Source organism: Somniosus microcephalus, chromosome 17, assembly GCF_052327205.1.
Source record: "Somniosus microcephalus isolate GS21.2 chromosome 17, FLI_Smic_1.0, whole genome shotgun sequence".
Classification (NCBI taxonomy): domain Eukaryota; kingdom Metazoa; phylum Chordata; class Chondrichthyes; order Squaliformes; family Somniosidae; genus Somniosus; species Somniosus microcephalus.
The window spans coordinates 85,954,746-85,967,076 of NC_141003.1; the positions used below are offsets into that span (position 1 = coordinate 85,954,746).

Genomic DNA, 12,331 nt, shown 5'->3' on the forward strand with positions numbered 1-12,331 from the left:
CTGTTCCGCCATTTAATGAGATCATGGCTGATCATCCAAACTCAGTACCCTGTCCCTGCTTTCTCCCCATATCCCTTGATCCCTTTAGCCTTAAGAAATATATCTAACTCCTTCTTGAATATATTTTATTTAATGAATTGGCCTCAACTGCCTTCTGTGGTAGAGAATTCCACAGGTTCACCACTCTCTGGGTGAAGAAATTCCTCCTCATCTCTCTCCTAAATGGCTTACCCCTTATCTTTAGACTGTGACCCCTGGTTCTGGACTCCCCGCCATCGGGAACATCCTTCCTGCATCTGTCTAGTCCTGTTAGAATTTTATAAGTTTCAGTGAGATCCCCTCTCATTCTTCTAAACTCCAGCGAGTATAAGCCCAATCGACCCAATCTCCCCTCATACGTCATTCCTGCCATCCCAGGTATCAGTCTGGTGAATCTTCGCTGCACTCCCTCCATGGCAAGAACATCCTTCCTCAGATAAGGCGACCAAAACTGCACACAATACTCAAGGTGTGGTCTCACCAAGGCCCTGTACAACTGCAGCAAGACATTCTTGCTCCTGTACTCAAACCCTCTCGCTATGAAGGCCAACATACCATTTGCCTTCTTAACCGCCTGCTGCACCTGCGTGCTTACCTTCGGCAACTGGTGCACAAGGACACCCAGATCTCATTGCACTTCCCCTTCTCCCAATCTATTGCCGTTCAGATAATAATCTGCCTTCCTGTTTTTGACACCAAAGTGGATAACCTCGCATTTATCCACATTATACTGCATCTGCCCAATTACCCAGCCTGTCCAAATCGTACTGGAGTTTCTCGGCATCCTCCTCACAGCACACACGCCCACCCAGCTTTGTGTCGTCTGCAAACTTGGAGATATTACATCTAGTTCCCTCGTCTAGATCATTAATATATATTGTGAATAGCTGGGGTCCTAGCACCGATCCCTGCGGTACCCCAGTAGTCACTGCCTGCCACTCGGAGAAAGACACATTTATTCCACAGCGAGTGACAGCTGATCTTGTGTGAGCCTTGATGGTGAGCATTGGGCTGTTCGACATTGCAGGACAACATCAGCACGTGTACTGTCTAAGAAGTGTCACTGAATAGCGACCAATAGTGGGAACCTTTTTTATGCCAAAACCCTTTGCAGCTGAGGGATGATGAGGCTAATTGTGAAGTCCCAAATACTTCTCTAGCTGAGAGCAGCTACCTCAGCACAGCGCAGGTATTGAAACTGGGATCCTCTGGCCTTTTTGGTCCGTACCATACATGGAGGTGCATTTAGCATTAAGTCATTGTGGGAGCCACCCATTAGCATTTAATTAAATCTTTAACAATAAATGTTTCCTGACTCCAATAGATCATCGAATCATAGATGTTTACAGCACAGAAGGAGGTCATTCGGCCCATTTTGTCCGCCCTAGCCGATAAAGAACTACTAACCCACTTTCCAGCACTTGGTCCGTAGCCCTGTAGGTTACGGCACTTCAAGTACATATCCAAGTACTTTTTAAATGTGATGAGGGTTTCTGCCTCGACCACCCTTTCAGGCAGTGAGTTCCAGACCCCCACCACCCTCTGGGTGAAGAAAGTTCTCCTCAAATCCCCTCTCAACCTCCGACCAATTACTTTAAATCTATGCCCCCTGGTTATTGACCCTTCTGCTAAGGGAAATCGGTCCTTCCTATCCACTCTATCTAGGCCCCTCATCATTTTATACACCTCAATTAGGTCTCCCCTCAGCCTCCTCTGTTCCAAAGTAAACAACCCCAGCCTATCCAATCTTTCCTCGTAGCTAAAATTCTCCTGTCCAGGCAACATCCTCGTAAATCTCCTCTGTACCCTCTCTAGTGCAATCACATCCTTCCTGTAATGTGGTGACCAGAACTACACGCAGTATTCTAGCTGAGGCTTAACTAGTGTTTTATACAGTTCAAGCATAACCTCCCCGCACTTATATTCTATGCCTCAGCTAATAAAGGCAAGTATCCCGTGTGCCTTCTTAACCACCTCATCTACCTGTCCTGCTACCTTCAGGGATCTGTGGACATGCACTCCAAGGTTCCTCTGATCTTCTGCACTTCTCAGTGTCCTACCACTTATAGTGTATTCCCTTGCCTCGTTAGCCCTCCCCAAATGCATTACCTCACACTTCTCCAGATTGAATTCCATTTGCCACTGTTCTGCCCACCTGACTAGTCTATTGATATCTTCCTGCAGTCTGCAGCCGCCGCCTTCATTATCAACCACACGGCCAATTTTTGTATCATATGCAAACTTCTTAATCATACTTCCTACATTCAAGTCCAAATCATTGATATATACCACAAAAAACAAAGGACCCAGTACTGAGCCCTGCGGAACCCCACTGGAAACAGCCTTCCAGTCACAAAAACACCCTTCGACCATTACCCTTTGTTTCCTGCCTCTGAGCCAATTTTGGATCCAACTTGCCACTTTGCCTTGGATCCCATGGGCTTTTACTTTCGTGACCAGTCTGCCATGCGGGTCCTTATCAAAAGCCTTGCTAAAATCCATATGGACTACATCAAACGCACTACCCTCATCGACCCTCCTTGTTGCCTCCTCAAAAAATTCAATCAAGTTAGTCAGACACGACCTTCCCTTGACAAATCCATGCTGACTGTCTCTCATTAATCCGTGTCTTTCTAAATAAAGATTTATCCTGTCCCTCAGAATTTTTATCAATACTATTCCCACCACCGAGGTTAGGCTGACTGGCCTGTAATTGCTCAGTCTATCCCTTTCTCCCTTTTTAAACAGCGGTACCATGTTAGCAGTCCTCCAGTCCTCTGGCACCACACCTGTAGCCAGAGATGATTGGAAAATGATGGTCAGAGCCTCTGCTATTTCCTCTCTTACTTCTCTTAACAGTCTGGGATACATTTCATCCGGGCTTGGGGATTCATCCACTTTCAAAGATGCTAAACCCCTTAATACTTCCTCTTTCACTATGTTTATTTCATCTAATAATTTCACACTCCTCCAATTGCAATGTCTGCATCGTCCCTCTCTTTTGTGAAAACAGACGCAAAGTATTCATTAAGGACCATACCCATGTCTTCCGCTTCCACACACAGGTTACCTTTATGGTCCCTAATAGGCCCCACTCTTAGTTTACTTATCCTCTTGCTCTTAATGTATTTATAAAACATCTTTGGGTTTTCCTTGATTTTGCTTGCCAATATTTTTTCATGCTCTCTCTTTGCTTTCCTAATTTCCTTTTTAATTTCACCCCTGCACTTTCTATACTCCTCTAGACTTTATGCAGTATTGAGTCCTCGGTATCTGTCATAAGCTTCCCTTTTTTTCTTTATCCTATCCTGTATGCCCCTTGACATCCAGGGAACTCTAGATTTTTTTGTTCCACCCTTTTTCTTTAAGGGAACATACTTGCTCTGAACCCTCACTATCTCCTCCTTGAATGCCTCCCACTGCTCTGACACTGATTTACCTTCAAGTTTCTGTCTCCAGTCCACTATGGCTAAATCACCTCTCAGCTTAGTAAAATTAGTGTTTCCCCAATTGAGAACTTTTATTCCTGGTCCGTCCTTGTCCTTTTCCATAACTGCCCTAAATCTAAAGATCAATTTTTTAAAACTTTTTTTTCTTTTTGGTTTGTCCATAGACAAATAGATGAAGAAAATAAAATCTATAGCTGACAAGAGTGCAAAATTAAATGCCATTTAAGGTCACCAATGTTATTTATGTTTTAATCCGCAGTTAATAACTGACGATGTTTGCAGTTTGACGTAATAAAACTCACTACGCACTTGGTTTGAGTATAAAGCCAAGCTTTAATCAACTTGTTTCAAAACATGGAGGTCCAGTTGTACTTCACTAGTTCCTGTCTTACAAAATGACCCTGGGCAAGCTAGGCCCACGCCCGAGTATTTATACTCCTTGGACGGCGCCACCAGCTGGCTGTCCAGTGTTATTTCATGAGTCGTTTCTTCATGATGATGAGATTTATAACACTGTTGATTTTGTTTTTGCCTTCACAGTAGAGCAGCAGGTCCTAACAAAAGTGTTCAGATGACCCTGACGCACATGGTTGTGAAAGGAGCAGATGATATTGTTAGAGAAACTAAGAAGAAGATCGGTAATGTGGCACAGAATTGCTTTTTGTGGTACAAAGATGAACTATGAAGGGGCACTGTATTCTTGGGGGGAGGGGGCCATGGTATTCTTAGAAAGGGAGAATCTAATGTACACTTCCCAGAAATAGAGAGGGGAAATAAGCTGCAGAAAGTGTTTCTTGTCCAAGAGGAGATAATTTCCTTTTGGGTAACAAAAACGGCCTTCTGGAAACACCATGTCGAACTCCATCACGGGAGCATCATCGTTACAAGGACTGCAGCAGTTGGAGGAGAAGGTCCACTGCCACCTTTTCAGGGCAACTCGGAATGGACAATAAATGTAGCCTTGCCAAAGTCACCTACATTATGGGAGCACGGTGGCATAGTGGTTAGCACTGTTGCCTCACAGCGCCAGGGTCCCGGGTTCAAATCCGGCCTTGGGTGACTGTCTGTGTGGAGTTTGCACATTCTCCCCGTGTTTGCGTGGGTTTCCTCCGGGTGCTCCGGTTTCCTCCCACAGTCCAAAGATGTGCGGGTTAGGTTGATTGGCTATGATAAATTGACCCTTAGTGTTAGGGGTATTAAATACGTGGGGTTACAGGGATAGGGTGGGATATGTGTTGGTGTAGGGGCTACGGGGATCAGGTGGGATATGTGTCGGTGCAGGCTCGATGGGCCGAAATGGCCTCTATCTGCATTGTGGGGTTTCTGTGATTCTGTGAACTCTAGCCAGAAAAATTCTGTTTGTAGGAAATGTCAGACAGATCTGTCTCTAGCTGTCATTGAGCTGCGTCAGGATCGGCATTCTTTCCTGCTCCGAATCGCAGACCCAGTTAATGGAATAGCTCCCTTACACCTTTTAAAGATTTTCAGTTTTAAACATTGATCATTGCTTGTATTATACATTAGTGCGCTATGTTCCTTAAGAAAAGTGTCTACAGTTCCTGTATCCCAGTAAGTCAATTGGGGGGGGGGGAGGAGGTGGGGAGGTGGTGGCGGGGGGTAGAAGGATAAACACATTATACTTGCACAAGGACTGAATGACACTCCTCACCCACCAGGGTGGTGGACACAGATTCAACAATAGCCTTCAAAAGGGAATTGGATAAATACTTGAAGGAGAAAAAATTGCTGGGATATGGAGTAAGAGCGGGGGAGTGGGACTAACTGGATTGCTCTTCGAAAGAGCTGGCGCAGACTCGATGGGCCGAATGGCCTCCTTCTGTGCTGTACTATTCTATGATTCTATTTAATGAGAGCTAATATGTTGAGTCGCTTATAACAAAAGGATAGATGAAGCCAGGAACAAGACTGAGAATGCAGTTAGTGTTGGGAAAAATGGATTCCATCCTTTCAGGGAGTCTCACTCCCCTTTGATTCAGTGTCCATTGAGGCTGCCTCTGGATTTAAGCTTCATTTGCACCATAACTAGCGTTGGATGAAGCCAAAGTGCTTTGCACCGACATTACAATTGTAGTCCCAAGTATATTTCAATCTCGGCCTGTTTATAATCAGTTCAGTTTTCAAAGTCCAGAGAAGGGTGCAAGTAGATTAGAAGCCCAAGAGGTTTGCATTTAAAAACTGAAATTGGGAAGGGTGCAAGAGATTGAGGAATTGTTTTGTTTCAAATTCTTAAAACACTTTGATGGTTCAGTGTTATTTTATGATGTTTCAAATGGAAAGTAATGTATCTGAATTGTCGCCAGTCACTAATATAGATTTTGTGTATTACTCCAGCATTGACAAGTGGGAAGGTGTTGACGGGCTGCTCAAGCGATTTTAAGGATTTAATGGAAATGCCTACATTCGGAGCTCGTAACCTCAAGAAACATTTAAACAAGGCACCTGTGAAAGGTCAGTTTGCCACTTGTACTTTTTTTTTATCAAACATTTTTTTCCTCTCACACAAGTTCAGCAATTGATAATCCAGTAAAACAGAAGAATGGTAAAAAGACACACTTAAAATTTGCATTCCACTACTAGTGCCATTAAATTTCCAATAGTGAAAGGCAGAAGACAGTGGGCTTTCCTCTGTCCCGTGGAATTCAGTTTTCGTCGTCTGATTTTCTTACCCAAGTTTCCATATTTTGTGTGTGTGTGTGTGTGGGTCACATTCTCAGACAAACTTGCACTTTTGGTAAAGCTTTGTTTTTAGTTTCACCATCAACTAGTGAAAGCAACTCTTTGTGCACTTCATACATGCACTCTGGCAAATGAAACTGGGATGTCCGATCTGAAAATATATGCTTATTGTACATGAAGAACTCCGGGTTGGTTGCAACATTTTGTCTTAAAATACATTGAGGCTTTATCGAAGGGGCAACCCCATTTAAAAACTGTTAGCATTTACCTGCGGTATCTGTTACACCTGTAGGTGGTGCTGCGATTGGCGCTTATAACGTTGAAAGACCTGTTGTGTAAAGTTCGCTTCAAACCCAGCAACGAAACTGTATTTTTGCACTTAAAATCAGCGTGTATTTAAGCATGCAGCTCCATGAACAACCCACTGGGTGTCAGTGCAGAATAAATCTTTATATCGAGGTGATGAGCAAAGTGACTTAAAAAAGAGGCAATATTCAGTCACCGACTATAATTCAACCTGTACGGATGGTCTAGTGGGCACGGTGCTCGACTAGCAATGCAGAGGTTGTTCATGGGAAGTTGTGAAACTGAATTGAGTAAATCTGGTAATTGGCAGTCTAGGACCAGAAAGATAACCAGGAAAGTCATCCAAATTGTCATAACCCAGGGAAGGGAGCCTGCCATCAACGTTGCCGCATGGCCGCGCAGTGGACTGGAGGTCCCGTGCAGGCCGTTCGCCGGCTTTTCAATGCAAGAAACCGCGCATGCGCGAAAGTTTGAATGGGCCACGCAGCCTGTTAGAGACCGCACATCAAAAAAAATTACAGGGAACATTGCCTGCCACCCTACCTGGTCTGGCCTACATGTGGCTCCAGTCCCGCGCTAGCGGGGGAATTTTGCGGGGGGTCAGCGGGTGCGATGGGCGGCGGGTTGGGTGGGAAAGTTTTTTTTTCCCCCCAGCGGGTCGGGACACCGCTGTCAACCCGCCTTTACCAAATGTCGGGTCTGCCGGCGCTGAGCAGACCCGACACGCAGCTGTGGGGGAGGCAATTAAAATCATTAGTGGCTCGTTTACAGCCACTTAACAATGCTTTTTTCCCAGCTTTTTGAATTTGACAAGTCGCCCACCGGTGTCCCCCTGTTCCTAGACCTTCTGTGAAGCTGAGGCGGGAGGTCAATGACCATTGTTTCAGCTGATGAGTTGACAGCTTCAGATGTCAAGTCAAAGCACCCAGCTGGTTGAGAAATGTTCCCTTAACCACTAGCTTCTCTAAACTGCATTTCCACTACAGATTCAGAATGCTGCAAGTCTTTACACAAGTCTCCATCCAGTTTGACCTCATTACCTCTCCCACCATTGACAGATCGTTTCTGTCATCTCTACTTCACCTGCCATCTATTCCATCAGCATCGGTACACTTTATACTCTATACTCTCTTACCTTGGTCCTCAGAATCCCACCACAATCAGCCCCAACACCAGGCACACCAGCAGCACCAACAACAACACCAACCTTCTCCGCAGTCAACTGATGCTACACAGGGCATCAACACCCGACCACATTGCTGCCCAGGAGGCCAAGGATGGCCTCACCATGGCCAGATTTACTTCACTTGATGCTGTACACCCTGGCTGTCACATGATGTGCCAGGTTGGCACCACCCAACACCATAAAGCACCCCTACAATGCCCAGGCCATTCCTTTCACACTCATGACCATTGTGTGGGGTACCGTTATGTCTCACCATTCACTGCAAATCACTAAGCCACTTCCAAAGGTGCACACAAATCTGTCCAAGAACGCAAAGTGTTGAAAATAAAAGTTTCAATGTTTGACAGCACATTAACAGAAACTTTACATGAACATTGGATAAAACACCATTGTGTGTTGTTAGTTGGTATGATTGCACTAGGATGAAGGGGAGTGAGAGTGGTGGCTAGTGAGATGAGGATGTGATAATGTAGATAGAGAGGGATGGGTGGAGGTGCGACGACTGACCAAGCTGGCCGTGTCTTGAAACACATAGCTGGCCAAGGGAACCAAGATGAGGCAGTAACCTACTTCGCCTCCTCTTCACCAGCCTATCAGACACATCAGTCCACAATAGCATAGGTAGAAGTAACCACTGTATAATCCTTGTGAAAGCAAAGTCTCATCTCCATTGTGTAGTGCGGCACTAGTACCCTATGAAGTGGGGCACACTAAGGACAGATCTAGCAACCCAAAACTGGGTAGACATGTGGCACTGTAGACCATCAGCAGCAGAATTCTGTACTACCACAATCTATAATCTCATGGCCCGGCATATCCCTCATCTTTGATCACCGTCAAGCCAGAAGACCAACCCTAGTTCAAATTAGGAGTTTAGAAGGGCATGAAGGGAGCAGTACCAGGCATACCTTAGACTGAGGTACAAACCTAGTGAAAACTTTGTAGCTCTATCACATCCAGTGGTGGACAACCATACAGCTAACATGAGGTGGAGCAGGTCTATGAACATCCCCATCTTGAACCATGAGGGAGCTCAGCAGGAGTGCAAGAAACAAGATTGAAGTGTTTATAAGTGTTTTTAAGCAAAAGTGTTCTGTAGACAAACCTACTTGGCTTCCTCCCAAGGTCCCTACCATCATAGATACAAATGTCCAGCCAATTTGGTTCACTCCATATAACATTATGAAGTGGCTAGGTGCACTGGACATGGCAAAGGCTACGGACTCGTGACGGCATCCCAGCTGTAGTGCTGAAGACCTCATCAGTAGCTTCAGCTGCTCCCCTAGCCAAGCTGTTCTAGTACAGCCAAGACACTAACAAGGATCCTACAATGTGCAAGACTTCCCAGGTATGTCCTATCCGCAAAAAACAGAACAAATCTAAGGGTGGTAATTGGCGGGTGATCGGCCACCTTCCAATCATCCATAAAGTGATGGAGGGAGTCCATGGTGGTGCCATCAAATGACACCTACTCCTACCGAGACATCATACTGAGAATTCCCTACGCAAGAAACACAACCCCACCCAACACAGCGCAACTCAAAACAATTCTTTGCAAGTGTGGTAAGTTCGCAATCTGAACTCGCACCAGTAATTGTGCATCGCAGCTGCCGTTACACAGCCAGCGCTCCTGCTCATCCCTGGCAAGGTAGATTCCCTGCCTTTAGTTAGAGCTATCCTGCCCTTTCCCTTTTTTAATGTGTACTTCTTTTTCAAATACAACAACTTGAATTTATATAGCAACTTTTTAATGTAGAAAAATGTCCTATGGCGCTTCACAGAGGCATGGGAGAGGAAAAATAGAATGAAAAATAATGAGATTAGCATGGATGACCAAAAGCTTGGTGGGTTTTAAGAAGGAGGAGAGGGTTTAGGAAGAACATTTCTGAGAGTGTAACCTAGGCAACTGCTAATGGTGGGGTAAAGGGAATGGGGGCTCATGAGGTCAGTGGCTTAGTAATAGAGAATTTGAAGGGGGTTTGCAAGGCTGGAAACAGTTCCAGGGATAAGGGATGAGGCCATGGAAGGATTTATAGAGTTATACAGCACAAAGAGGCCCATCGTGTCTGCGCCGGCCATCAAGCCCTATCTATTCTAATCCCATTTTCCAGCACTTGGTCCGTAGCCTTGTATGCTATGGCATTTCAAGTGCTCATCTAAATGCTTCTTGAATGTTGTGAGGGTTCCTGTCTCTACCACCCTTTCAGGCAGTGAGTTCCAGATTCCAACCACCCTCTGGGTGAAAAGGTCTTTCCTCTAAACCTCCTGCCCCTTACCTTGAAACTATGCCCCCTGGTTATTGACCCCTCTACTAATGGGAAAAGTTCCTTTCTATCTACCCTATCTATGCCCCTCATAATTTTGTACACCTCAATCAGGTCCCCCCTCAGCCTTCTCTGCTCTGAGGAAAACAACCCCAGCCTGTCCAGTCTCTCATAGCTGAAACGCTCCAGCCCAGGTAACATTCTGGTGAATCTCCTCTGCACCCTCTCCAATGCAATCACATCCCTCCTATAGTGTGGCGACCAGAACTGCACACAGTATTCCAGCTGTGGTCTAACTAGCATTTTGTACAGCTCCATTATAATCTCCCTGCTCTTATATTCTATGCCTTGGCTAATGAAGGCAAGTATCCCATATGCCTTCTTAACCACCTTATCTACCTGTCCTGCTGCCTTCAGGGACCTATGTACATGCACACCAAGGTCCCTCTGATCCTCTGTCCTTCCTAGGGTCCTACCATTCATTGTGTATTCCCTTGCCTTGTTAGTCCTCCAAAATACATCACCTCACACTTTTCAGGGTTAAATTCCATTTGCCACTGTTCTGCCCATCTGACCAACCCGTCTATATCGTCCTGTAGCCTGAGGCTTCCCTCCTCACTATTTACCACTCCACCAATTTTCGTGTCATCTGCAAACTTACTGATCATACCTCCTACATTCATATCTAAATCATTAATGTACACTACAAACAGCAAGGGACCCAGCACCGATCCCTGCGGTACACCACTGGACACAGGCTTCCAGTCACAAGAACAACCTTCGACCATCACCCTCTGCCTCCTGCCACTAAGCCAGTTTTGGATCCAATGTGCCAAATTGCCCTGGATCCCATGGGCTCTTACCTTCTTGACCAGTCTCCCATGTGGGACTTTGTTAAAAGCCTTACTGAAGTCCATGTAGACTACATCAACTGCACTATCCTCATCCACACACCCAGTCACCCCCTCAAAGTTCAATCAAATTGGTTAGACATGATCTCCCCCTGACAAAGCCATGCTGACTATTCTTGCTTTAATCCTCGCCTCTCCAAGTGGAGACTAATTCTGTCCCTCAGAATTTTTTCCAATAATTTCCCTACCACTGATGTTAGGCTCACTGGCCTGTAATTCCCTGGTTTATCCCTACTACCCTTCTTGAATAATGGTACTATGTTAGCTGCCCTCCAGTCCTCTGGCACCTCCCCTGTGGCTAGAGAGGTTCTGAAAATTTGTGTCAGAGCCCCTACAATCTCCTCCCTTGCCTCACACAGCAGCCTGGGATACATCTCGTTGGGCCTGGGGATTTATCCACTTTTAAGCCTGCTAAAACCGCTAGTACCTCCTCCCTCTCGATGCTAATTTGTTCAAGCATATCACAATCCCCCTGCCTGATCTATGCCTACATCGTCCTTCTCCATAGTGAACAGAGATGCAAAATATTAATTTAAAACCTCACCTACATCTTCCGGCTCTACACACAGATTGCCACTTTGGTCCCTAATGGGCCCTACACTTTCCCTGGTTATCCTCTTGCCCTTAATATACTTATAAAACACCTTGGGATTTTCCTTTATTTTGCCCGCCAGTGTTTTTTCATGCCCCCTCTTCGCTCTCCTAATTTCTTTTTTAAGTACCCCCCTGCACTTTCTATACTCCTCTAGGGCTGTGTTTAAACACACGGATGAGAGTTTTTTAAGTTTGACGTGTTGGGGCCCAGGAGCCAGTGTAAGCCAATGAGGACGGGGTTGATGAGCAAGCAGGACTTGGTACAGGACAGGATACAGGTAGCACCATTGTGATGAGCTGAAGTTTATGAATGGTGGAGGATAGGAGGCTGACTAGGAGAGCATTGGAGTAATCCAGTCTGCAGGGGACAAAGACATGAATGAGAGTTTCAGCAGCAAATGGGCAGAGGTAATGCTGGATGCAGACAATGTTACAGGGGTGGAAGTAGGTGATCCTGTGATGGAGAGTGTCATAAATTGCAACTTCTACAAGAAGTAACTCAGGAAGTACTACTGGACGGCACCGTTCGAGGAGTATAAATACTCGGGCGTGGGCCCAACTTGGCCAGAGACAGTCTGGAAACAGGAAGCTAGTGACTACTAACTAGACCTCCATGTTTTGTTACAAGTCGATTAAAGCCTTGCTTTATGTTCAACCAAGTGTGTAGTGAGTCTTTATTACATCAATGAGGATGTGGGGTCGGAAACTGAGCTCGGGGTCGAAACAGTCTGGTTCTGCATGAAACAGTGACCAGGGAGAGAGATAGAGTCAGTGGGAAGGGGACAGCGTTTGTGGCAGGAGCCGAAGATGATGGCTGCGATCATCCCATTATTTAGCTTAGAGGAATTTACCTATCCATTGTAACCAATTATAATTGACCTACTA

The 12,331-nt window shown here is 45.6% G+C and overlaps 1 protein-coding gene across 1 annotated transcript in view; it reads left to right on the forward strand.

Moving 5' to 3' along the window:
* mcm10 (minichromosome maintenance 10 replication initiation factor) overlaps positions 1–12,331 on the forward strand; it is a 109,491-nt gene that overhangs the window by 39,328 nt on the left and 57,832 nt on the right. Inside the window, exons 11-12 of the mRNA XM_086010867.1 lie at positions 4,029–4,126; positions 5,841–5,957. Of these exons, the coding sequence (XP_085866993.1) occupies positions 4,029–4,126; positions 5,841–5,957 (215 nt within the window). The remainder of the gene's footprint in view (positions 1–4,028; positions 4,127–5,840; positions 5,958–12,331) is intronic.